Source organism: Staurois parvus, unplaced genomic scaffold, assembly GCF_062004578.1.
Source record: "Staurois parvus isolate SC_StPar_1 unplaced genomic scaffold, SC_StPar_1.0 ptg000217l, whole genome shotgun sequence".
Lineage (NCBI taxonomy): Eukaryota > Metazoa > Chordata > Amphibia > Anura > Ranidae > Staurois > Staurois parvus.
In genome coordinates, this window is record NW_028318013.1 from 8,648,881 (window position 1) to 8,675,244 (window position 26,364).

The following is a 26,364-nucleotide window of genomic DNA, read 5'->3' on the forward strand; positions in this document are numbered from 1 at the left end:
AGCTAAACACAAGGCGAACATATATATGCACAAATGAAATGCACCTGCAAAAACTAACTGTCAAAGGAAACAAAATTGTGTTTGGCTATAACATCAGCACCCTTGCAAGACCACATAGCCAGATCATATCTACTGAAAAGCAACTTGTCCACCAACTTGCCTCCATCCTGTGACAAGAGAATGAAGGAGAAGCAGTATATTAATGAGGCAATCACTCTGCTCCTTTCTCCTGTAAACATGTTTAAATTGTTGACTGACAGACCTATGTAAAGCAACAGTGAACCAGATGGTTCAAAGCGCTGATCCTCCCTCTTGCAGTATGAAAATTGCTCTTATGGGCAATATAGGAGTCAGATAACATGACTGATTTAGGAATTATGTAAAAAAAAAAAGGCATATTCTCTGTGGATAAAATACATAAATGGCTTTTCATTACTGGAATAAATGCTGTTTTTGTTATATTTTACTTAAGTCCAGCCTTTAAACAGTAGGCATCAAGTCTATCAAATGTTTCTACTGTTGGGAAATAATGCATGTACCAAAGATGTAATAATGTCGTTTCCACACAATCTGTATGTTCTACAATACTATGATCTTGCTTCTTATAGATTTATTTGGGGTTCTACATGGATGGCTTCAACCAAAGCCAAATGTTCAGTAAAACATAAAGCCAAAAACAAAATATGTGGAAAAAAAACTGCAAACACTGAAGAATGATCCCTAGACACATAAGATGTTGACCTTAAATTTAATATTAGTAAAATGTATGAAATGCTTGATTTATAACGGTATATCAAACTTACTGTATTCTATTAACTGCATTGGAGACACCATTGCATGGTCAACCTAGTAACATGACTGTAATTAAATACAAACTGCATGCAGAAAATTATCCTTGGAACTTAACATACAGAACTAAATCATTATAGCATAACGTCACGGACAAATCCTAAGTTCTTTTACTAATTCACATCTGTCTTCTTACAGGAAAATATGTAAGGCGTAGGAGGTGTATTTGTTTTCTCTCTCATTTGTAGATCAAAATAGTTAAAGGAGATGTCATCTTAAAGGACATTTTACTGATCACTGAAAATGTTAACATACATTCAGAACATTAACAATGATACCTCTCTACTAATCATGTTTATTATATTACGGATTTACGAAAGCAGCCATACAAGAATCATACTGCTAATAAGAGATGCTGTATAGGAGACATGACATTCTGGGAAGTATAAAATATGCTGAGCATAAAACTGTGTTTGATAAACAGTGCCACTTAACAAAGGCTAAAAAGTCTCATTATTCTGTCTATGGACCATTTACATTCCTGGAGACAGGGAAAGTGAGTGTCATTAAGCAAGCCAATTCAATGAATGTTACACAGTCAAAATATAATGTGCTCCACAGTGATGTGACCTGCACCCTCTCAGAGCAGTAATTAGGCAAACTATTAATTACACTGTCTGGGTTAGAAATGCCTTTAGGGGCTACAAATGTTTTTTTATTGAACATTTTTAGAAAACACAGTACAATAAGCATGTAAAATATTATGTAGACAACCTGAAATTAATACTTGCTTTTCTGCTGGTCAGTGAAATTCCTATGTAAACAAAAAAAAAACCACATTAAATTAATGACAATCCTTTAAATATTTAATCATTGCTGGAGACAGGGAAATAAACATTGCTAATGCTTGATCATCTTTAATTTTGCCTGGCAGACGGGGTAATGAGCCAGCATCATTCGCCCCTCCTCGAAGATCCACAGGGAACAGAAGAGCGGTAGAAAGCGTAGCTGATGGAACTGAAGAAGATGCAGAAATTCGAGACACAGACTACAATGGAACCAAAGGAAGCGAATAGTCCTACTTTTTATCACCTCATGTGCCTCTGAACTGTATCACAACCTTATCCCCTTCAGTCCCCGAGTCGCCTGTACCAGTGTTTCAGGCCTCTCTGGCAGTGAAGTGAATTCTGTTCAGCACACTTGCACCAAGATGATGCCCAATTACTGCAACACAGTATCCATGTGCAAGATCATCTGCCTTCTTCACATCAACTATCTCAGTGCTTTATGAGAAACAGCCACAAGTACACACATCACATTAAAGAGGACAAAAGTTTGGTTCTCCATTTTCCAGTAAAAGCAATGGAGTGCTGAACTTTATAGCACCTCTTGATGGTATTGGTTTCTCTCTCTGCAGTGTTCAAATCACAACATAGACTATAGAGTGTAAAACAGGCTGATGGCAATATTCAAAGCGTGTGGGACAATTTCAATAAGAGTTTCCCCACTTTTCACTGGCTGACACAGAGAAATACATAGATTGTTGTATTCTACGTAATTTTATGATCAAATGGGCCAACTATTATATTAATGTTTACTTACGCAAGATTTTTTATTTTATTTTTTAAACTTTCATTCACTAAGTGCCTTTCTGATCACCAGTATTAAAGATTTGTGTTTAAAACTAAACCCAAATGTATACCACAGTTTGCTACTGCACCCTAATTGTGCTAAAGTCACAACCACTGATAAAAATAAAAAGCACAAGAGAATAAATTATAGAGGCCCTCTGTATTAGCTGCACATATTTATAGGGGTATGACTAAAGAGAATGTTTGAGATTTTCCTTGACTTTAGGAATGACAAATTCTTAAACCAGTCCATTGTATTGCTGATTGATATTTAAATGCAAGATCTCTGAATTTCGCTTCTCTAATAAAAAAAAATCCGTTTTATTGCATCTTGAGTGAGATGTTCAATGCCAATAGTTCCTTTTTAAAGCCAAGATCTCAAAATTAGCAGAAGAATGTTACGTGATCCCATGTATGCTGTAATCAGATTTTTAAAGGTAAGTAATCGTGCACAATTTAAATGTATGTTCAAAAAAGCATTAAGGGGGATATACTGTAGATCGTGATGTACAGTATTTATGACAAAAGTTGGGGCCCTCATCACCATGTAAATATAGTAAAATATGACAGTGGGAAAGACTCTCTCATTGCACATCATTACATCTTTGATGCTATTTGTTTCTTTTCTTTTTAGTGTTCACTGCACAACACAGACAGATTAAAGAGTCTAAAATAGGTAGATGATAATATGGAAAGTTTGTAGTACTATTTTAAAAGTCACATTTTACTGGCTGGCAGAATAAAATTGATTGCTTGGTGTCACGAGAACCGAGAGTGCAGGGAGAGAGCACACGGAGACAGATTGCACGGAACCTGACGTGTGGGCGTTTATTGGGGTACAGACAATAGATCCATTAGTCTACAGATTCACACCAGACACAGCAACACAGTAAAGTTCTTTGGAAGGCAATATGGAACAACAGAGGGCTGGTAGTCCACAGGGTTCAGTAAGACAGGGGCGTGGCGGTTTTGTGGGACTTCGGGTTCTTGGGGAGAATTGGGCTCAGTCTTTTGGGCAGCACGGGGTTAGTCCACTTACTGGATGTGGGGAGCCGGACACGGAGGGTTGCAGTCCACACAGGCAACACAGCAGAGGGCAGTTCAGGCAGGCAATGGGTAAGTCCAGGCACACAGCAGAGGGCAGGCTGGCAGGCTGCGTAATCCGGGCACACAGCAGAGGGCAGGCTGGCAGGCAGGGTAATCCGGGCACACAGAAGGCAGTTCAGGCAGGCAGGGTAATCCGGGCACAAAGCAGGCAACAGGCTGGAGGGCAGAGTAATCCGGGCACAGAGCAGAAGGCAGTTCACAAGGTAGCAATCCAGGGACTCACTAGCAGCAGAGAGTTAACCCCACACAGGGGAGAGATCAGGCAGCAGACTGGCAGTCAGGTCAGCCAGGGAGAGGAGAGCTGGGGGATGGTAGTCCTGAGAAGCTGGCCGCAGCACAGTTCTCTCTCAGACACAGCACACAGGAGAACAACCGGCCGGTTGCCCTGCTCCGCCTTAAGTACAGAGAGGGGCACGTTGCTGTTGCCGTGGTAACGGGCCCCATCCCCCGTGTCTCCGGACCCGCCCAGAGAACACGGCCTTTGTTCCTGTCTGGCATGGAGCCCGGGAAGACGTGCAAGAGGGGGCAGGGAGGAGGGGTGACAGGAGAAGGCCTGTTTGTGGATTCCCACAGCAGGGGGGCAACTTTCTGGCATCCAGCCAGGGAATCAGGATGCTCCCTCAGCAGGGGGCCAGACTGCCGGCGACAGGGGGGTGCTGAGGGATGGTGGTGGCAAGCAGCAAGCCTGGAGGATGGGGGGGGGGGGGGGGGGGAGAACCAGCTCCGTGACACTTGGATTCATTCATCCTGTGAATGATACCAAGCCATGGTACCCAGATCAAAAATGGAATCTTTCAGGAGATAAGACCTTTAATGGTATTAAACGGAAATTTTCAGCATAAAATATGGGTTATGCTATTGCTAACATGTTTTTAAAGCTGTGTTCCTGTGTTCTCATACTTATTGTTTCAATATTTCTTGGTCACTGATGGGGAACAAGCATGATGTATATCAGGTATTAGAACACCTGATATGCACAATAACAACAGTAATACCATTGAACTTGTACCTTCAAAACCAAGGCAGCAATGGAAGCTCGCATTAATTTATGCTGACACATTCCTTTTAAGCACAAGGAAAGAAAGAAATGATATGTTGTGTTGAGGTAGAGACTTTCCGCTATGCAATTTGAAAAGAAAGCTGTAATAGCCTTCTGCAGAGGTCCACCAAAGCTTCACCAGCAAATAAAAGAATAATTTGCATAAGAATTTGGGTGTTCCAGGATTTCTTTATATAGCTATAAAAGCCTTTTTTTCATTTGAATATAGCAAGGAATGGTTAAGATCTACCTTGTTTGCCATTTGTGTTCCACTGGAAGATTTCTTTTGGCTAAAAACACTTAAATTAGGTAAATATGAGATATGGTCAGGGTATTATCATTGCATACTTTTTTACTTTTGTGCATACAGGAGCATTAATTTGTGCAAGTGATGAAACGTGTTTACATCTTCAAAATGATGAAGCTCCCAGTTCTACTTTTTATTGCTGAAGCATCTTCTAGGCAATTTCAATAAATAACTATGCAAGACAATACAAGATAGGGACAGGACCTAATTCGTATGTAAACCCAAGAACAAAAATATTCTATATTTCAACTTACTATTTCTTATATGTGGTGACTGCAATTAGTTTTCTTTTTCTTTTCTTTTTTTTTTAATTTAAATATTTATAAATTTTTCAGTTAAAAAAGTTATACAAACATACTCATTAAAACCTTAGCATATTATAAAAACTTTTATCGTTTCATTCCTTCCCCCCTCCCATCCCCCCCCCCTTCCCCAACCTATATACCACCCATCACCCCCCATCCAATCCCTACCCCTTCTGATCTTCATTTTCCTGTATATTTCTGGAGATCATAATCCCTATAAAAGAAGAACAAAATATGTTTCCATATTATTCTATGTTAATTCCCATAACCTCTAAGGCTAGCCTTGACTTTTTGAATTCCTCCCATTTGTTCCATCTTGTATGGTGACTCTCCATCTTATTTTCATTCAAATGATAAAGTTCCTCCAATTTACATATTTGATCCACCCTATCCACTCAGTCTTTTATTTTCGGCACCTCCTGTCTCCTCCAATACTTGGGTATCAGTCTCTTTGCTGCATTCAAATAGTACAATAAGCCAGATTCTTTGTATTTTTTAACTGAAGACTTAGTACTATGAAAAAGGCAAATCTCTGGGTCTACTAGAATATCAACCTCTGTAATTTTCTGAATGAAGCTTACTATTTTCCCCCAAAAATCTTGTATTTTAGAACACTCCCACCATATGTGATACATTGTGCCTCTACCTCCACATCCACGCCAACATAAAGGTGAATTATCTCCAATCAATCTGTGTGCCACACTGTGTGATATACCATCTTGCCAAACACTTATAATTCATTTCTACCTCCTGCATATTTATATTTCCGTGAATTATTATATACATTTTCCTCTGTTTTTCTGCATCTATTGTTACTCCTACAGTTGCAAGAAAAAGTATGTGAACCCCTTGGGATTACGTGGAGTTTTGCATGAGTTGGGCATAAAATGTGCTCTGAACGTCATCTAAGTCACAACAATAGAAGAACACAGTCTGCTGAACATAATACTACACAAACATTAGATGTTGCCATGGTTTAATTGCACATAACATGTAAACATTCACAGTGCAGGGAGGAAAAAGTATGTGAACCTTTGGACTTAATAACTGGTTGACCCTCCTTTGGCAGCAATAACCTCAACCAAACGTTTCCTGTAGTTGCAGATCAGACCTGCACAACGATCTGGAGCAATTTTGGACCACTCCTCTTCACAAAACTGTTTCAGTGTAGCAATATTCTTGGGATGTCTGGTGTGAATCGCTCTCTTAAGGTCATGCCATAGCATTTCAATCGGGTTGAGGTCAGGACTCTGACTAGGCCACTCCAGAAGGCGTATTCTGTGCTGTTGCAGCCATTGTTTTGTTGAATTACTTGTATGCTTTGGGTCATTGTCCTGTTGCATCACCCATCCTCTGCGGAGCTTCAGCTTGCAGACAGATGGTCGTACGTTTTCCTGGAAAATGTCTTGATAAACTCTGGAATTCATTTTCCCATCAATGACAACAATCCGTCCAGGCCCTGAAGCAGCCCCAAACCATGATGCTCCCTCCGCCATGTTTTACAGTGGGGATGAGGTTTTGATGTTGGTGTGCTGTGCCTTTTTTTCTCCACACATAGTGTTGTGTGTTCTTCCCAAACAACTCAATCTTGGTTTCATCTGTCCACAGTATATTTTGCCAGTAGTGCTGTGGAACATCCAGGTGCTCTTTTGCAAACTTCAAACGTGCTGCAATATTCTGTTTGGACAGCAATGGCTTCCTCCGTGCTGTCCTCCCATGTACTCCATTCTTGTTTAATGTTTTCCTTATTGTAGATGTGTCAACAAAAATGTTAGCATGTGCCAGAGATTTCTGTAGGTCTTTAGCTGACACTCTGGGATTCTTCTTTACCTCATGCAGCATTCTGCGCTGTGCTCTTGCAGTCATTTTTACAGGACAACCACGCCTAGGGAGAGTAGCAACAGTGCTAAACCTTCTCCATTTGTAGATAGTCTGTCTTACCGTGGACACATGAACATCAAGGCTTTTGGAGATACTTTTGTAACCCTTTCCAGCTTCATGCAAGTCAACAATTCTTGATCGTAGGTCTTCTGAGAGCTCTTTTCTGCGAGGCATGGTTCACATCAGACAGTGCTTCTTGAAACCAGTAAACCCAAAACAGGTGTGTGTTTTTTAAGGGTAGGACAGCTGTCAGCAACACATCCAATATCATCACACTGATTGGAGTCAAGGTTGGCTCACTCCTGGCTCCAATTAGCTCTGGGAGAAGTCATTAAGCTAGGACCTCACATACTTTTCCCTCCCTGCACTGTGAATGTTATGTGCAATTAAACCATGGCAACATCCAATGTTTGTGTAGTATTATGTTCAGCAGACTGTGCTCTTCTATTGTGATGACATTCAGAGCACATTTTATGCCCAATTCATGCAAAACTCCACGTAATCCCAAGGGGTTCACATATTTTTTCTTGCAACTGTATTTTTCTTTCCCATTTTCCTATATATGGAGGACTTATATCTGCGTTTATTTCAGTGAGAATCTTATATATTTTAGAGGTTCTGTGTTTCCTATCTCCCCATGTACCTAATAAGTGCTCAAAAGGATTTCAATCCTCTCTTATTCTCAAAGGCTTTGGAAGCTTTCCTATAAAGTGTTTCAATTGAAAATAACGCCACTCATCCATTCTCGAAAAAACTTATTTTTTTTCCAATTCCTTAAGTGATCCTATTTCCTCCCCCACCACTATATCGCTTAATTGTGCATCTTCTTTCTTAATCCACTTCTCTGCGATACCTTCTTTACCTAGGGGGAAAATCTCTGTGGACTTTAAGGGCATTAACAATGAATTAAATTCCCACCCCATCTGTTTGTGTAAAACATCCCAAACTCTTAAAACATTAAATGTGAACAAACTTGTACTGTCTGCTAATCCTCTGTATTGTGGAGGTAACCATACAATTCCACTTAATTTAGTATTACTTAGTATATTTTCTATTTTAACCCAGCTTTTCCCCTCTGCATTATATGTCCAGTCAAAAATTCTCGCCATTATTACCGAGTTATAATATCTTTTTACATCTGGGACTCCCAATCCTCTTCTCTTTATTTATACATAGAATTTCCTGGCTTATTATTTTTTATTTCTCCAAATAAATCTTATTAACATTTTTTTAATTGATCTAAAGTATACCTCTGGTAGTTTAATTGGTATCATTTGAAATTTATATAATATTTTTGGAACAATCACCATTTGTATCAAATTTATATGACCTATCCATGATGGGGTTCCCCCTCCTAATTTCCTTAGTTCATCCCTGATCTCATTTAACAATGGGATATAATTCAATTTATACAAGTTCTTGTAGGATACAGTTAATTTTATTCCTAGATATTTCAATTCTTTTTCTCTCCAAACAAAGGGAAATTCCTCCTGTAACCTATTTTTCACTCTATTTGGAAGATTTATGTTTAACATTTCTGTTGGGTTAATTTTTAAATTTGACATCTCCCCATAATCTTTCAGTGATTTCATTAAATTTGGCAATGTTATCCTTGGGTTTCCCACATAGAACAGCATGTCATCTGCATAAGCTGCCACCTTATGTTCCGTATCTCCTATCCAAATTCCTTTTATATCTATATTATTCCTTATTGTAGCCAAGAGAGATTCCAATGATAAAACATATAGCAATGGAGACAAAGGGCATCACTGTCTAGTTCCGTTCTGCATCCCAAAATACTCTGACAATTCCCCATTAACCATGATTGCTGCAGAGGGTTGACTATATAATTTCCTTATCCACTCTCTCATTCTAGGTCCCATCCCCAATACTTCCAATGTATCCATCATATAACCCCAGTCTACTCTATCAAATGCCTTTTCAGCATCGATAGAGAGTACCACCACAGGGATTTTCTCTTTCCTACTTTTTTGTATGAGAAACAGAGATCTCAGTCTGTTATCTCTACCCTCTCTCCCTGGGACAAAGCCTACTTGGTCTATGTGTATCCATTCCGACATTAGATCTTTCAACCTGTTTGCCAGAACTTTTGCATATAGTTTGGTATCTGTGTTTAATAAGGAAATTGGTCTGTAACTTGAACAGTGAGTATCATCTTTACCTTCCTTATGTATGAGAACTACATGGGCTTGTAGAGATTCCCTCCTCATTTCCATCTCTCCTCCCAATGCATTCATATATATCCTCAGTTTAGGTACTAATAATTCTTTATATTTTTTATAATATCTCACTGTGTATCCATCAGGTCCTGGACTTTTCCCAGCTATAGTGCTCTTTAATGCCAAGTGTATTTCCTTCTGCGTTATTGCTGATTCTAGGGATTTTAATTGCTCCTCGCTTAATTTTGGTAATCCTGCCTTTTTTTATGTATGTCTGTCTTTTTTCTATTTTTCTTACTTCATCTTTACTTATGGAGCTGTGGGCGATAACTTTATATAGCTTATTATATGATTCTTTAAGCACTTTAGCTATATCTTTAGTTGAATACATTAATTCTCCTTTGTGGTCTCTTATTTTCTCTATATAGTTCCTAGATTTTTTTTTTTCTCTGAGCCCTCATTAAATACTTTCCTGGCCCCATCTGTATCTCTCACTTAATTTATTGAACACTCTTCTCTTATCTTCTTCCAGAAATGTATTTAATTCTTTTCTTTTATTTATTACCCTCTGCATAATCTCTTTTGTTACTTTATGTTTATGTATCTGCTATAACTCAGAGTTCACTAAGAAGCGTGTTTATTTTTTCTCTTCTTTCCCTCTTCTTTTTTGCTCCAATTGCTATCAGGTTTTCTCTAATATAGGCCTTATGAGACTCCCACACTGTTGCTACGGACATTTCCCCAGAATAATTTTCCTCCAAAAATTTCTTTTTTAATTCTTTGGTCCACCTCTGAATCCTGGAGAAGTGTCCCATTTAACCTCCATAATTTCCCCCCAATCTGCTCATTTCCCCATAATAATTGCATTGTGACAGGGGCATGGTCCGATATTGACATTACTTCTATTTTTACTTTGACTAGAGACTAGATAAGTCAATGGTCCAGCAATATATAATCCAGTCTTGAATACATCTCATGTGCATGAGAATAAAACGTATAGTCTCTGTCCTTCATGTGCTTAATTCTCCATATATCTACAAGTTGACATTGGTATATCATTTTTTTCAAGGATTTCAGAGACCTACTACCATCTCTCTGCACAGGGGACGTCATATCCATCTGGGGATCCATGCAGAGATTGAAATCATCTGCCACAATTAAATTGCCTTTTTTGAAATCCATTAACTTCCTCAGAGTATTTTTTAGGAATACCTCCGGTTTCTTATTCGGCAATAAATATTTGCTAATGTACAATCTATTTCCTGTAATTTTCCCTTCAGAAACAGAAATCTCCCTTCCGAATCTACCAATCTGTCTTCCAGCTTAAACCTTATATTTTTCGCAAAACCTATTGCCACTCCCTTGGTATGTTTAATTGGGGAATCTGCATAAAACCACATTGGATAATATCTGGAATTTAATTTCACGTTTGATTCTTGCACCAAATGTGTCTCCTGTAAAAAAACCACTGAAAAAAATCTATGTTGAATTTCTTTAACCAGCTGCCGACCGCAGATAGCCGAATGACGGCTTCACTGCGGCCGGCCAGTTCTGAGTGGACGTCATATGACGTCCTCCCAGAACGCGCTCTCCTGCGCGCCCCAGGGGGCGTGCACCCGGCGATCTCCGTGATCGCTGTGTCCTACGAACACAGCTGATCACGTGATGTGGTAAAAGGCCAATCACAGCGGCCTTTTACCACCTGATCAGCGGTGTCCAATGACACGCTGATCAGAAGGAAATGCAAGTGCCGGTTCTCGGCTGCACTTTCCTCACGCTGTCAGATCGTGAGGAAAGTACTGCCGAGAACCGGCAGTTGTCAGAGCGGGGATCGGCACCGATCATCAGGGCACTGATGATCAGTGCCCTGATGATCGGTGCCCAGCAGTGCCACCCGCAAGTTCCGCCCAGCAGTGCGCCCACTAGCTCCGCCCACCCGTGCCCATCAGTGCACCCACTTGTGCCCAGCAGTGCACCCACCTGTGCCCAGCAGTGCACCCACCTGTGCCACTCTGCAGTGCCACCTACCTGTGCCCAGAAGTGCCACCTACATGTGCCCAGCAGTGCCACCCACCTGTGCCCACCCACCAGTGCCCACCAGTGCCACCCACCTGTGTCCACCCACCAGTGCTGCCCACCAGTGCAGCCCAGCAGTGCTGCCAGTCAGTGCCACCAGTCAGTGCCCAGGGGTTGTGCCAGTCAGTGCCCAGCAGTGATGCCAGTCAGTGCCGTCTATCAGTACCCATCATCAGTGTCACCTATCAGTGCCGCCTATCAGTGCTGCATATTAGTGCCGCCTATCCGTGACCCCTAATTAGTGCTGTCTATCAGTGCCGCCTCTCCGTGCCACCTCATTAGTACTGCCTATCAGTGCCCTTTAGTGCTGCCTATCAGTGCCCATCAGTGCTGCCTCATCAACGCACATCAGTGAAGGAGAAAAAATACCTGTTTGAAAAATTTTATTAAAGAAACAAACTTTTTTTTTTTTTCAAATTTTTTGCTTTTTTTTTATTTATAGCGCAAAAAGTAAAGCGCCCAGTGGCGATTAAATACCACCAAAAGAAAGCTCTATTTGTGAGAAAAAAATAATCAAAATTTCATATAGGTACAATGTTGCATGACCGCGCAATTGTCAATCAAAGTGCGGCAGCACTGAAAGCTGAAAATTGGCCTGGTAAGGAAGGGGGTATAAGTGCCTGGTAGGCAAGTGGTTAAAAATCCCAAATCACTTCCCAGGGCTATTTAGTCCTTTAACAGTATAAGTCACAAAGTGAATCTCTTCCATTCTTCTTCTCTCCACACCTCTATCTTCCCCATCTCTTCTCTCTTCTTCTTTCCTCCGCATCTTCCCCTTTAATCTCTAGGATTTCTCCAGACTGATGTTTCTCCCACTATTTTGCAGAGTCTTAAACTACCTGTCCCCTCCCCATACCCTCCTCCCACCCACTCACCCTCCCGTCCCTCCTCCCTCCCATCTCCTTTTAGGCTTACATTTTGCCTATGAATCATTTGTGGTCCTAACCCCACCTTTGATTCAGCTTTTAAGGTGAAGCTCTGACCATGAACTTTTCCCCAATAAGCGTGTCTCATCCTCCGTGTCCTGCCATACTCTAGTAAGCTTCAAAGATCATAAGAGAGAGGCAGAAATGGAGGGAGAGAGGAAAAAAAAAAAAGAAATAGGAGAGAACCCCCCCCCATCTTATTCCTCTTTACTATTCCTACTCTCTATTTCTCCTTAGAGCTACCTGCCTCCCCTTATTTTCCGAAGCCCACATTTCTCCTTCTTCTTCCTCCCAACCAGGGATATTTATTTTTTGTATATCAATTCTCTCACAAAAGTCTCTCTGATCTTCGGGGAATCTCAGTCTTCCTGAATGTCCATTTCTCCATCCAATCAAACACGCTGGAAACCCCCAGCTATATCGAACATTCTGTTTTCTCATCTGTTCCAATAAAGGTTTCAAAGTTCTCCTTCTTATTAATGTTTCCGCTGCTAAATCAACAAAGATCTGTATATTTATTTCTCCATATTTTATTATTGCTCTTCCTTTTATCTTTTTCCAAAGCTCTTCTTTATCCCGAAAATTATGGAATTGCACTATTACATTTCTTGGCTTTTCCTTTCTATCTTCTTGTATATATTTTCCTATTCTGTATACTCCCTCCATTTTGAGAGGCTCTGTTATAGTTCTATCCATTATAGTATTCAGCATTCTCGATATTATTCCCGTCAAATCTTCTCCTTTGGAGATCTCTGGAAAGCCTCCTATCCTTAGATTGCATCTCCTATCCCTATTCTCCTGGTCTTCCAATTTATATAACAGATTTCTTTGTTCTTTTCACATTTCTAGAGATGAGAGAAGTATTCAAAAATTCGATTCGACTGATTCGGCGAATTCGTAGAAAAATTTTGATTCGAGTCGAATATATTCGCTGTGAATTTAACTTAAAAAAGGGTGTTTCTAGGCTTCAGAGAGACTTAATATTAGTGCTGAACACTGTACCTTTAATTTAAATGCCCTTGGAGTCTGCTGGGGAAGAGAAATAATACTGTCAGGCAGTATGACATGCAGATGAGTGCCGTCGATCTTAGAATCACCGCACACTTCACTCATTTGGCCAGTCACGGGGCCAAAACCAGAGTGTGGAGCCACAGTGTGGCGGTGGAGGCAGCAGCAATGGGAGGCCATACAGCACCCTATGACAAAAATGGAAACCACCAGCAGTGTGAGGAGACCTGAAAGTGGCACATGGCAGAGTGTGGCGATAGAGACAGCAGCAATGGGAGGCCGTACAGGGACCCATGACACACTCTGGACCTGGCAGCAGCATGAGGAGGCGGTACAGGGGCCCATGGCAGATTACGGGCCTGGCAGCAGCATGAGGAGTCGGTACGGGGGCCCATGGCAGATTACAGGCCTGGCAGCAGCAATGGGAGGCCGTACAGGGACCCATGACACAATCTGGACCTGGCAGCAGCATGGGGAGGCGGTACAGGGGCCCATGACAGATTAAGGGGCCTGGCAGCAGCATTTGGAGTCGGTACGGGGGCCCATGACACACTCTGGACCTGGCAGCAGCATGAGGAGGCGGTACAGGGGCGCATGACAGATTACGAGCCTGGCAGCAGCAACTTGGACAGGAGGACGTTCAGTTTCTGCACCGTCTGGTGCGTGCTCGCAAACTGTTGTCTCTTGGAAACGGATTCCAAGAAAGACTGCTGACGGAATCCGTGAAGAGGAGTAGCAGGAGAAGGAGCATCTGAACGAGCGGAATATGCCAACAAGCGACAACAGGGGCCCATGACAGATTACGGGCCTGGCAGCAGCATGAGGAGTCGGTACGGGGGCCCATGGCAGATTAGGGGCCTGGCAGCAGCTATGGGAGGCCCGTAATCTGCCAGCACCCTATGACAAAAAATGGAACCCACCAGCAGTGTGAGGAGACCTGAAAGTGGCACATGGCAGAGTGTGGCGATGGAGACAGCAGCAATGGGAGGCCGTACAGGGACCCATGAGAGACTCTGGACCTGGCAGCAGCATGAGGAGGCGGTATAGGGGCCCATGGCAGATTAGGGGCCTGGCAGCAGCTATGGGAGGCCCGTAATCTGCCAGCACCCTATGACAAAAAATGGAATACACCAGCAGTGTGAGGATACCTGAAAGTGGCACATGGCAGAGTGTGGCGATGGAGACAGCAGCAATGGGAGGCCGTACAGGGACCCATGAGAGACTCTGGACTTGGCAGCAGCATGAGGAGGCGGTATAGGGGCCCATGGCAGATTAGGGGCCTGGCAGCAGCTATGGGAGGCCCGTAATCTGCCAGCACCCTATGACAAAAAATAGAACACACCAGCAGTGTGAGGAGACCTGAAAGTGGCACATGTTTGGGGCATGATTCATGGCGGATTTAGTCAGTTGTGTCAGGAACTGGTGGTTTGAAATCCAGACTAATCCACGCCTGATTCATTTTCACAAACGTCAGTCTCTCCACACTTTGGGTGGACAGTCGTGTCCTCCGCGGAGTTGCAATACCTCCTGCCGCACTAAACACGCGCTCCGATGCCACGCTACTGGCCGGGCATGACAGCCTTTCAAGGGCAAATTCAGCTAGTTGGGGCCAAAGGTCAAGTTTCGTTGCCCAGTAGTCAAGGGGATTGTCTACCTCGGTTGGCAGGGTGCTGTCCAAGTAGGCCTAAGCCTGTTTGAGGTCCTGCTCCAGGTCCATCTGATGCTGCTGCTGCTGCTGCTGCTGCGGCTGGTTAGTAGTTTCCTCACTGCGCTGGTGAAGAAAGCTACTCATCATCGACTGCAGACTGAGGCAGCCGCTGCTGGTGGAGCTGCCACTGCTCCTACCACCCCACCCCTCCCCTGCTGCCATGGCAGCGGAACGCGAGCGCACAGGGCCCACAGTGTCTGAGGATGGACGTTGGCGCAGACAGGCAGAGACCAGCTGACTACATAGGTGGTTTTTATAATACGTTATTTTGGCCTCCCTCTCAGCAGGTGTGAAAAAGGCCACCATTTTTGAACGGTAGCGAGGGTCCAACAAGGTGGACAGCCAAAAGTCATCCCTCTGTCTGATGGTTATTATTCGGCTGTCGGTACGCAAGCAAGCGAGCATGCTATGGGCCATTTGTGCCAAGGAATGCGAGGGACTCCCTGCCTCCATCTCCACAGCATACTGCCACGGTGCGTCTGGGTCCTCTGTCTCCTCCTCCTCCTCCTCTACCAGATGCTCCTGCTCCTCCACTCCTGTCCGCTGAGTGGAAAAACCACCCATTTCACTCAATAATTCCTGAGCACCAATGTCCTCCTCTACCTCCTCCTCTTCTTCCTGTCCTGCCCCCACAGGGGTCATGTGGCGTTGAGATCTGTGCGCCACGTCTACCGCACCCTGACCAGCCATTGTTAACAGCATTTGTTCCAGGACGTGCAACAGAGGAATGACGTCGTTCATCCCATAGTCCTGCCGACTCACGAATAGCGTGGCCTCCTCAAAGGGCCTGAGCAAGCGCAGGTGTCACGCATGAGCTGCCAATGGCTGACATCTAAGTTACACAGGGAGTACCTTTATCCGCTTTTAACATCAGGAAATCGGTGATGGCCTTTCGCTGTTCGTAAAGGCGGTCTAACATATGTAGGGTTGAATTCCACCTTGTTGCAACGTCACAGCATGAGGAGTCGGTACGGGGGCCCATGGCAGATTACGTGCCTGGCAGCAGCAATGGGAGGCCCGTAATCTGCCAGCACCCTATGTCAAAAAATTCAACACACCAGCAGTGTGAGGAGACCTGAAAGTGGCACATGGCAGAGTGTGGCTATGGAGACAGCAGCAATGGGAGGCCGTACAGGGACCCATGACACACTCTGGACTTGGCAGCAGCATGAGGAGGCGGTATAGGGGCCCATGGCAGATTAGGGGCCTGGCAGCAGCAATGGGAGGCCCGTAATCTGCCAGCACCCTATGTCAAAAAATTCTACACACCAGCAGTGTGAGGAGACCTGAAAGTGGCACATGGCAGAGTGTGGCGATGGAGACAGCAGCAATGGGAGGCCGTACAGGGACCCATGACAGACTCTGGACCTGGCAGCAGCATGAGGAGGCGGTATATAGGGGCCTATGGCAGATTAGGGGCCTGGCAGCAGCTATGGGAGGCCCATAATCTGCCAGCACCCTATGTCAAAAAATTCTACACACCAGCAGTGTGTGAGGAGACCTGAAAGTGGCACATGGCAGAGTGTGGCGATGGAGACAGCAGCAATGGGAGGCCGTACAGGGACCCATGACAGACTCTGGACCTGGCAGCAGCATGAGGAGGCGGTATATAGGGGCCCATGGCAGATTAGGGGCCTGGCAGCAGCAATGGGAGGCCCGTAATCTGCCAACACCCTATGTCAAAAAATTCTACACACCAGCAGTGTGTGAGGAGACCTGAAAGTGGCACATGGCAGAGTGTGGCGATGGAGACAGCAGCAATGGGAGGCCGTACAGGGACCCATGACAGACTCTGGACCTGGCAGCAGCATGAGGAGGCGGTATATAGGGGCCCATGGCAGATTAGGGGCCTGGCAGCAGCAATGGGAGGCCCGTAATCTGCCAACACCCTATGTCAAAAAATTCTACACACCAGCAGTGTGTGAGGAGACCTGAAAGTGGCACATGGCAGAGTGTGGCGATGGAGACAGCAGCAATGGGAGGCCGTACAGGGACCCATGAGAGACTCTGGACCTGGCAGCAGCATGAGGAGGCGGTATATAGGGGCCTATGGCAGATTAGGGGCCTGGCAGCAGCTATGGGAGGCCCGTAATCTGCCAGCACCCTATGTCAAAAAATTCTACACACCAGCAGTGTGTGAGGAGACCTGAAAGTGGCACATGGCAGAGTGTGGCGATGGAGACAGCAGCAATGGGAGGCCGTACAGGGACCCATGACAGACTCTGGACCTGGCAGCAGCATGAGGAGGCAGTATATAGGGGCCTATGGCAGATTAGGGGCCTGGCAGCAGCTATGGGAGGCCCATAATCTGCCAGCACCCTATGTCAAAAAATTCTACACACCAGCAGTGTGTGAGGAGACCTGAAAGTGGCACATGGCAGAGTGTGGCGATGGAGACAGCAGCAATGGGAGGCCGTACAGGGACCCATGACAGACTCTGGACCTGGCAGCAGCATGAGGAAGCGGTATATAGGGGCCTATGGCAGATTAGGGGCCTGGCAGCAGCTATGGGAGGCCCATAATCTGCCAGCACCCTATGTCAAAAAATTCTACACACCAGCAGTGTGTGAGGAGACCTGAAAGTGGCACATGGCAGAGTGTGGCGATGGAGACAGCAGCAATGGGAGGCCGTACAGGGACCCATGACAGACTCTGGACCTGGCAGCAGCATGAGGAGGCGGTATATAGGGGCCCATGGCAGATTAGGGGCCTGGCAGCAGCAATGGGAGGCCCGTAATCTGCCAACACCCTATGTCAAAAAATTCTACACACCAGCAGTGTGTGAGGAGACCTGAAAGTGGCACATGGCAGAGTGTGGCGATGGAGACAGCAGCAATGGGAGGCCGTACAGGGACCCATGACAGACTCTGGACCTGGCAGCAGCATGAGGAGGCGGTATATAGGGGCCCATGGCAGATTAGGGGCCTGGCAGCAGCAATGGGAGGCCCGTAATCTGCCAACACCCTATGTCAAAAAATTCTACACACCAGCAGTGTGTGAGGAGACCTGAAAGTGGCACATGGCAGAGTGTGGCGATGGAGACAGCAGCAATGGGAGGCCGTACAGGGACCCATGAGAGACTCTGGACCTGGCAGCAGCATGAGGAGGCGGTATATAGGGGCCTATGGCAGATTAGGGGCCTGGCAGCAGCTATGGGAGGCCCGTAATCTGCCAGCACCCTATGTCAAAAAATTCTACACACCAGCAGTGTGTGAGGAGACCTGAAAGTGGCACATGGCAGAGTGTGGCGATGGAGACAGCAGCAATGGGAGGCCGTACAGGGACCCATGACAGACTCTGGACCTGGCAGCATGAGGAGGCGGTATATAGGGGCCTATGGCAGATTAGGGGCCTGGCAGCAGCTATGGGAGGCCCGTAATCTGCCAGCACCCTATGTCAAAAAATTCAACACACCAGCAGTGTGTGAGGAGACCTGAAAGTGGCACATGGCAGAGTGTGGCGATGGAGACAGCAGCAATGGGAGGCCGTACAGGGACCCATGAGAGACTCTGGACCTGGCAGCAGCATGAGGAAGCGGTATATAGGGGCCTATGGCAGATTAGGGGCCTGGCAGCAGCTATAGGAGACCCATAATCTGCCAGCACCCTATGTCAAAAAATTCAACACACCAGCAGTGTGAGGAGACCTGAAAGTGGCACATGGCATGAGACACTGTGGACCTGGCAGCAGCATGAGGAGGCGGTATATAGGGGCCCATGGCAGATTAGGGGCCTGGCAGCAGCCACCGACTGTTTTGCTCGCTGCCAAGCTGCCACCCTCTTCTCCTGATGATGCGGAAGAAATTGCCTGATGACGACGAGGCTGCCAAGTGCGATCAACCTCCTCATCATCAAGTAGGGTCTCCGCCTCACTACTAGCCCCCTCGGCTGCGTCTGGGTCAGGAGACAGACCTGTCTCTAGACCGGCTACCGAGCCACTCTCCTCGCCACTACTTCTTCGCCTGGCTGCTGAAAAGGCGGATGTCTCCCCCCGTTCCTGACCGCCCTCTGTTAGCTCTTCCTCACTGTACAGTGGGGCTGAGCCCACAGCATGCGATACTTCGCTTGGTGAGGGAACACCAAAGGACAGGGGCAGGTAGAGGACACGTGATTTCAGTGGGCTTGGTCCCGGGCCATGCCAACTAACGGTTGTGTCTGACGTACCCACCGACCGTTGGCTGTAGGTGTCAGAGGTGACCTGGGAAGAGGAAGACGACCGAGCCAACCAATCGACGACGGCAGGGTTGTCGGTGGAGACACGACCGCTGGATGACACCGGGAGCACTGGCCTCTGGCTGCGAATAGTGCTGCCTCGACCCCTTCCTCTGCTGCCACGTCTGCTCGCTCCTAAAACATTGCCTCCTCTGCCACTCCTCTGCATGTTGTCTGACATACTCTTTAATTAAACGATTATGTGTCCCTGAGTAACAATTCTGTGTCCCTGAGTAACAATTCTGTGTCTGTGCGAGTAACAATTCTGTGGCCCTAAGTAACAGTTATGTGGCCCTCAGTAACAATTCTGTGTCCCTGATTAACGTTTCTGTGGCCCCAAGTAACAGTTCTGTGGCCCTCAGTAACAATTCTGTGTCTGTGCGAGTAACAATTCTGTGTCTGTGCGAGAAACAATTCTGTGGCCCTAAGTAACAGTTCTGTGGCCCTCAGTAACAGTTCTGTTTCCCTGAGTAACAATTCTGTGTCTGTGCGAGTAAGAATTCTGTGTCTGTGCGAGTAAGAATTCTGTGGCCCTAAGTAACAGTTCTGTGGCCCTCAGTAACAGTTCTGTGGCCCTGAGTAACAATTCTGTGTCTGTGCGAGTAACAATTCTGTGTCTGTGCGAGTAACAATTCTGTGGCCCTAAGTAACGGTTCTGTGGCCCTCAGTAACAGTTCTGTGTCCCTGTGTAACAATTCTGTGTCTGTGCGAGTAACAATTCTGTGGCCCTAAGTAACAGTTCTGTGGCCCTCAGTAACAATTCTGTGTCCCTGATTAACGTTTCTGTGGCCCCAAGTAACAGTTCTGTGGCCCTCAGTAACAATTCTGTGTCTGTGCGAGTAACAATTCTGTGTCTGTGCGAGTAACAATTCTGTGGCCCTAAGTAACGGTTCTGTGGCCCTCAGTAACAGTTCTGTGTCCCTGTGTAACAATTCTGTGTCTGTGCGAGTAACAATTCTGTGGCCCTAAGTAACAGTTCTGTGGCCCTCAGTAACAGTTCTGTGTCTGTGCGAGTAACAATTCTGTGTCTGTGCGAGTAACAATTCTGTGGCCCTAAGTAACAGTTCTGTGGCCTTCAGTAACAATTCTGTGTCTGTGCGAGTAACAATTCTGTGTCTGTGCGAGTAACAATTCTGTGGCCCTAAGTAAAGTTTCTGTGGCCCTAAGTAACAATTCTCTGGCACTCAGTAACAATTCTGTCTGTCCCTGAGTAACAATTCTCTGGCACTCAGTAACAATTCTGTCTGTCCCTGAGTAAAAATTCTGTGGCCCTAAGTAAAGTTTCTGGGGCCCTGAGTAACAATTATCTGGCACTCAGTAACAATTCTGTCTGTCCCTGAGTAACAATTCTCTGGCACTCAGTAACAATTCTGCCTGTCCCTGAGTAAAAATTCTCTGGCCCTAAGTAAAGTTTCTGTGGCCCTGAGTAACAATTCTCTGGCACTCGGTAACAATTCTGTCTGTCCCTGAGTAACAATTCTCTGGCACTCAGTAACAATTCTGTCTGTCCCTGAGTAAAAATTCTGTGGCCCTAATTAAAGTTTCTGTGGCCCTAAGTAACAATTCTCTGGCACTCAGTAACAATTCTGTCTGTCCCTGAGTAACAATTCTCTGGCACTCCGTAACAATTCTGTCTGTCCCTGAGTAACAATTCTCTGGCACTCAGTAACAATTCTGTCTGTCCCTGAGTAAAAATTCTGTGGCCCTAAGTAAAGTTTCTGTGGCCCTGAGTAACAATTCTCTGGCACTCCGTAACAATTCTGTCTGTCCCTGAGTATGAATTCCGTGGCCCTAACTAGCGTTTCTTTGTCCCTAAGTAACAGTTCTGTGGCCCTGAGTAACAATTCTGTGTCTGTGCGAGTAACAATTCTGTGGCCCTAAGTAACAGTTCTGTGGCCCTCAGTAACAGTTCTGTGTCTGTGCGAGTAACAATTCTGTGTCTGTGCGAGTAACAATTCTGTGGCCCTAAGTAACAGTTCTGTGGCCCTCAGTAACAGTTCTGTGTCTGTGCGAGTAACAATTCTGTGTCTGTGCGAGTAACAATTCTGTGGCCCTAAGTAACAGTTCTGTGGCCTTCAGTAACAATTCTGTGTCTGTGCGAGTAACAATTCTGTGTCTGTGCGAGTAACAATTCTGTGGCCCTAAGTAAAGTTTCTGTGGCCCTAAGTAACAATTCTCTGGCACTCAGTAACAATTCTGTCTGTCCCTGAGTAACAATTCTCTGGCACTCAGTAACAATTCTGTCTGTCCCTGAGTAAAAATTCTGTGGCCCTAAGTAAAGTTTCTGTGGCCCTAAGTAACAATTCTCTGGCACTCAGTAACAATTCTGTCTGTCCCTGAGTAAACATTCTGTGGCCCTAATTAAAGTTTCTGTGGCCCTAAGTAACAATTCTCTGGCACTCAGTAACAATTCTGTCTGTCCCTGAGTAACAATTCTGTGGCCCTAATAACGTTTCTGTGGCCCTAAGTAACAATTCTCTGGCACCGAGTAACAATTCTGTCTGTCCCTGATTATGAATTCTGTGGCCCTAACTAGCGTTTCTTTGTCCCTAAATAACGATTCTGTGGCCCTCATTAACAAGTCTGTGTCCCTGAGTAATGGTTCTCTGTCCCTAAGTAACTTTTCTCTGTCCCCAATTATCGTTTCTGTGGCCCTAACTCTGTCCCTGTCCCTAGTACAGAGCGGTCTGCCTCTGTTCAATAACTGCAGGCAAATGAAGAATTCCAAAATGGCCGCTATTTATAGCTCGACCATTACACAGTGCTGGCTGGCTGGCTGCTGATTGGCTGATGCGATCACATGTAGTTGAGGAATGCATTATGGGTCAGCGCGCCTTGTCTGCGCGCCTTCCCAGACATCCCCGCTCCGTCGCCGCACATGTCAGCCGCCATTTTCTGAAAAATTTCGATTCGCGCGTCCGAATTAGGCTATTTTTCGGATTCGGCACGAATCGAAATTTTTCCGATATTCGACTCGAATTCCACTTCGGATACTTCGATTCGCTCATCTCTACTCATTTCCATCGCCCGTTTTTCTGATTTCTGTATAATTTGGGCATGTTTAACTAGTTTTTCTTCCGTCTCCCCCACCCTTGATAATATTTGTCCCAGGTCTTTGTGTAATTTCGCCAGTTCCTGTTTTAGGGATCTTGCAAGTCCTTTAAACATTTCTGCTATTTCTGCTTTAGTAGGCATCTGTGAGCTCTCCTCTTGTTCTTCTGCTTTATCCATATCCACTTCTTCTTCCATATGTTGACTACTAAATAAATGAAAAGTGAGCACTCCAAAATCAGCAGCTAATGCACTCAAGGTAATCACAGCAAACCTTATAAGACAATAAATAAATAAATAAAAGTGCAGCGCTAAATATGAATAGTAAATAAATGAATAGTAAAATGTTCCATAAATATTATAAACGCATAGATAAGCAGTTCATAAAATAGATATAAAGGATAATCCACTTGATGTCGCAGTATATCAAGGAAAGTTGTCACAGGAACAAATGATAAAAATGCGCACTCACCGGATGCGCAAAAATCATGCGCATGTAATCAGTATCCACTCAGATCACTTAGGAAGGCGGAGAAGTTGAGCATCCATCTAAAGGTAGGTAATCCTGTCTTGGTAGTATGTAATAGTAACTGCCAGGTTTAGAGGTCCACTTAAGGCTGGATGGGTGCACAAACTGGATACTGAGCTCCCTCCCTCTGGTGGTAGTGGATAGTATTGGGATATCCTGGAAATTAGTTCGCTCCAATGGGAGCCAAAAACAGTGCCCATAGTGTAGTATAGTTAAGAAGACTTTATTCAGAAAAATGCAGTAATAAAACAGGGTAGTAAAACACTCCTTGTGTATCAGTATATGATGAAGAGTAGTACTGACCCCTTATTAAAGATGGCCGCCGGGCCTCCTCATGGCTCCGGGCGGCTGTGACGTCACCCTCTGTTGGCTCCTCCTAAGGCAGTGGTTCTCAACCTTTCTAATGCCGCGACCCCTTAATACAGTTCCTCATGTTGTGGTGACCCCCAACCATAAAATTATTTTCATTGCTACTTCATAACTGTAATTTTGCAGTGGGAGGAGTAGTGCCATGTCATTGGTGTCAGTGGAAGGAGTAGTGCCCCATCACTGATGTCAGTGGGATGAATAGTGCCCCATCGTTGGTATCAGTGGGAGGAATAGTGCCCCATCGTTGGTGTCAGGGGGAGGAGTAGTGCCCCATCGTTGGTGTCAGGGGGAGGAGTAGTGCCCCATCGTTGGTGTCAGTGGGAGGAGTAGTGCCCCATCGTTGGTGTCAGTGGGAGGAGTAGTGCCCCATCGTTGGTGTCAGTGGGAGGAGTAGTGCCCCATCGTTGGTGTCAGTGGGAGGAGTAGTGCCCCATCGTTGGTGTCAGTGGGAGGAGTAGTGCCCCATCGTTGGTGTCAGTGGGGGGAGTAGTGCCCCATCGTTGGTGTCAGTGGGGGGAGTAGTGCCCCATCATTGGTGTCAGTGGGGGGAGTAGTGCTCCATCACTGGTGTCAGTGGGGGGAGTAGTGCCCCATCACAGGTGTCAGTGGGAGGAGTAGTGCCCCATCACTGGTGTCAGTGGGAGGAATAGTGCCACATCATTGGTGTCAGTGGGAGGAGTAGTGCCCCATCATTGGTGTCAGTGGGAGGAGTAGTGCCCCATCATTGGTGTCAGTGGGAGGAATAGTGCCCTATCATTGGTGTCAGTGGGAGGAGTAGTGCCCCATCATTGGTGTCAGTGGGGGGAGTAGTGCCCCATCATTGGTGTCAGTGGGGGGAGTAGTGCCCCATCATTGGTGTCAGTGGGGGGAGTAGTGCCCCATCATTGGTGTCAGTGGGGGGAGTAGTGCCCCATCACTGGTGTCAGTGGGAGGAGTAGTGCTCCATCACTGGTGTCAGTGGGAGGAATAGTGCCCCATCATTGGTGTCAGTGGGAGGAATAGTGCCCCATCATTGGTGTCAGTGGGGGGAGTAGTGCCCCATCATTGGTGTCAGTGGGGGGAGTAGTGCCCCATCATTGGTGTCAGTGGGAGGAATAGTGCCCCATCACTGGTGTCAGTGGGGGGAGTAGTGCCCCATCACTGGTGTCAGTGGGAGTAGTGCCCCATCACTGGTGTCAGTGGGAGGAATAGTGCCACATCATTGGTGTCAGTGGGAGGAATAGTGCCCCATCATTGGTGTCAGTGGGAGGAATAGTGCCCCATCATTGATGTCAGTGTGGTGGAGGGGAGAATAGTGCCCCATCGTTGGGGTCAGGGGGGGGGGAAATAGTGCCCCATCGTTGGTGTCAGTGGGGGGAGGAATAGTGCCCCATCGTTGGTGGCAGTGGGGGGAGGAATAGTGCCCCATCGTTGGTGGCAGTGGGGGGAGGAATAGTGCCCCATCGTTGGTGGCAGTGGGGGGAGGAATAGTGCCCCATCGTTGGTGGCAGTGGGGGGAGGAATAGTGCCCCATCGTTGGTGGCAGTGGGGGGAGGAATAGTGCCCCATCGTTGGTGTCAGTGGGGGGAGGAATAGTGCCACATCGTTGGTTCAGTGGGGGGAGGAATAGTGCCACATCGTTGGTGTCAGTGGGGGGAGGAATAGTGCCCTATCGTTGGTGTCAGTTGGGGGAGGAATAGTGCCCCATCGTTGGTGTCAGTGGGGGGAGGAATAGTGCCCCATCGTTGGTGTCAGTGGGGGGAGGAATAGTGCCCCGTCATTGGTATTAGTGACACAAATGATGGGGCACTATTCCTCCCACTGACACCAATGATACTTACTTTGCTGACCCCTGCTCCAGCCTGGGCTCGCTCTCTCACTTACCTGTCAGCTGTCTTCCTTCTCTGGCCGCTCTCCTCTTCACTCGCTCCGGCAGCTCCCTCGGTCTTCTTTGATGTACGCGCGCTGCCGCTCGGCTCCTCCTCTCCAAGCTCCACCTCCTCGCCGGTGATTGGCCGCCTGTGTGCCTCTCCTGAGCTACAGTTCCGGTGGCCAATCAGCGGCGAGGAGGCGGAGCTGCTGAGCGATCCCGGAGGTGTGGCCAGGTGACAGGAGCAGCGTATCATCCCGCCCACACATCGCCGGAGACAGCAGCGGTGTCTCGGTTCCTAAGACCATCGGAAATATGTGTTTTCCGATGGTCTTAGGCGACCCCTGGGAAATGGTCGTTCGACCCCCAAAGGGGTCGCGACCCCCAGGTTGAGAACCGCTGTCCTAAGGCCTTTTGTGCTATTCACATCATCAGAGGGGAGGCCAAAAGCAGCATGCCAGACCTCCATTCCTTTTATAACCTGATGCGGCGATTGCGCGTGCGCATATCGGCGCTGCCATTTTGTTATAGTCCGTGAAGTGCGCACGCGCGGCTCCGCGGGCGCCATTGTGCCATGGATCAAATTCAATAAGCGATCCTCTATTACAGGGAGAAAGTGAGCACTGCTCCTGTCACTAGTCTGAAGACATGCGACGCAACAGTGATAGAGGAACGGCATCTTCAGCTCCCCAATTGTATAGTCCATAACGTGTATGCTCCCCAGCAAATAGCAATATTTAAAATCTAAATTATATGAATATACTAAAAATGCATACATTTTGAAAAAAATATAGGTGCTTATGCCTGAAATAAATGAGGAAGTAAGTAAATATCCACGGCAAAAGGCGAATAATGAGGGTATCAGTACCGTTTACAATAAAAAATAATAAGAGTTGACCATATCAAACGAGTTAATCTGTGCCGGTGCAGTAAAAAGATAATAAACATTGTTTTCATAATATAAAATTGTAGAATATGATGAAAGAAACATCTAAAGTGCAGTAAAATTTTAAAAGGGGAAAATATATAAATATTGGTCGATATAACATAAAATATATGAACCTAATTTTGTCCAAGAAAAATAAAAATCTTGGTATACATAATGAATATTAATAGGCAAGTGTGTTAAAAAATAAATAAAGCAATACCTTCTCATGTACAAAAAAGGTCATATTTTGTAGTACATAGCCAGATAGTGATAATGAAAACACCCTCTATATTAGCTATTTGCGATAAAACAATTCACGTCAATTTCAATATGTGACCAGAAGGGTATAGGGTACCAAGCTCATATACCCATCTGGTTTCTGCTTGAGAAACTGCATGGGTTTTGTTTGAACCCCTCCAATGAGGGGTGAATATATAGATGGCTGTAAATTTAAGGGAGGTAGGATCTTT

At 45.9% G+C, this 26,364-nt stretch overlaps 2 protein-coding genes across 6 annotated transcripts in view; one reads left to right on the forward strand and one right to left on the reverse strand.

The window, feature by feature from the left end:
- LOC149460930 (myosin-11) overlaps positions 1-2,749 on the forward strand; it is a 186,877-nt gene extending 184,128 nt beyond the window's left edge. For 2 of the 3 annotated variants that reach the window (XM_089679082.1, XM_089679084.1), the window contains one exon: positions 1,724-2,749. In XM_089679082.1, coding sequence (XP_089535208.1) covers positions 1,724-1,865 — 142 coding nt within the window. In that variant the 3' untranslated portion in view covers positions 1,866-2,749. The remainder of the gene's footprint in view (positions 1-1,723) is intronic. The other variant, XM_089679085.1, reaches the window with a different exon arrangement.
- The window catches only part of NDE1 (nudE neurodevelopment protein 1), a 188,092-nt gene that overhangs the window by 21,824 nt on the left and 139,904 nt on the right, over positions 1-26,364 (reverse strand). For 2 of the 3 annotated variants that reach the window (XR_016312993.1, XM_089679090.1), the window contains one exon: positions 1,564-1,603. The exons of the other annotated variant lie outside the window; for it this stretch is intronic. Coding sequence is in view for 1 of the 2 variants with exons in the window: in XM_089679090.1 (XP_089535216.1) it covers positions 1,570-1,603 (34 nt within the window). In the remaining variant the exon portion in view is untranslated. The remainder of the gene's footprint in view (positions 1-1,563; positions 1,604-26,364) is intronic. 3 annotated transcript variants of the gene reach the window in all.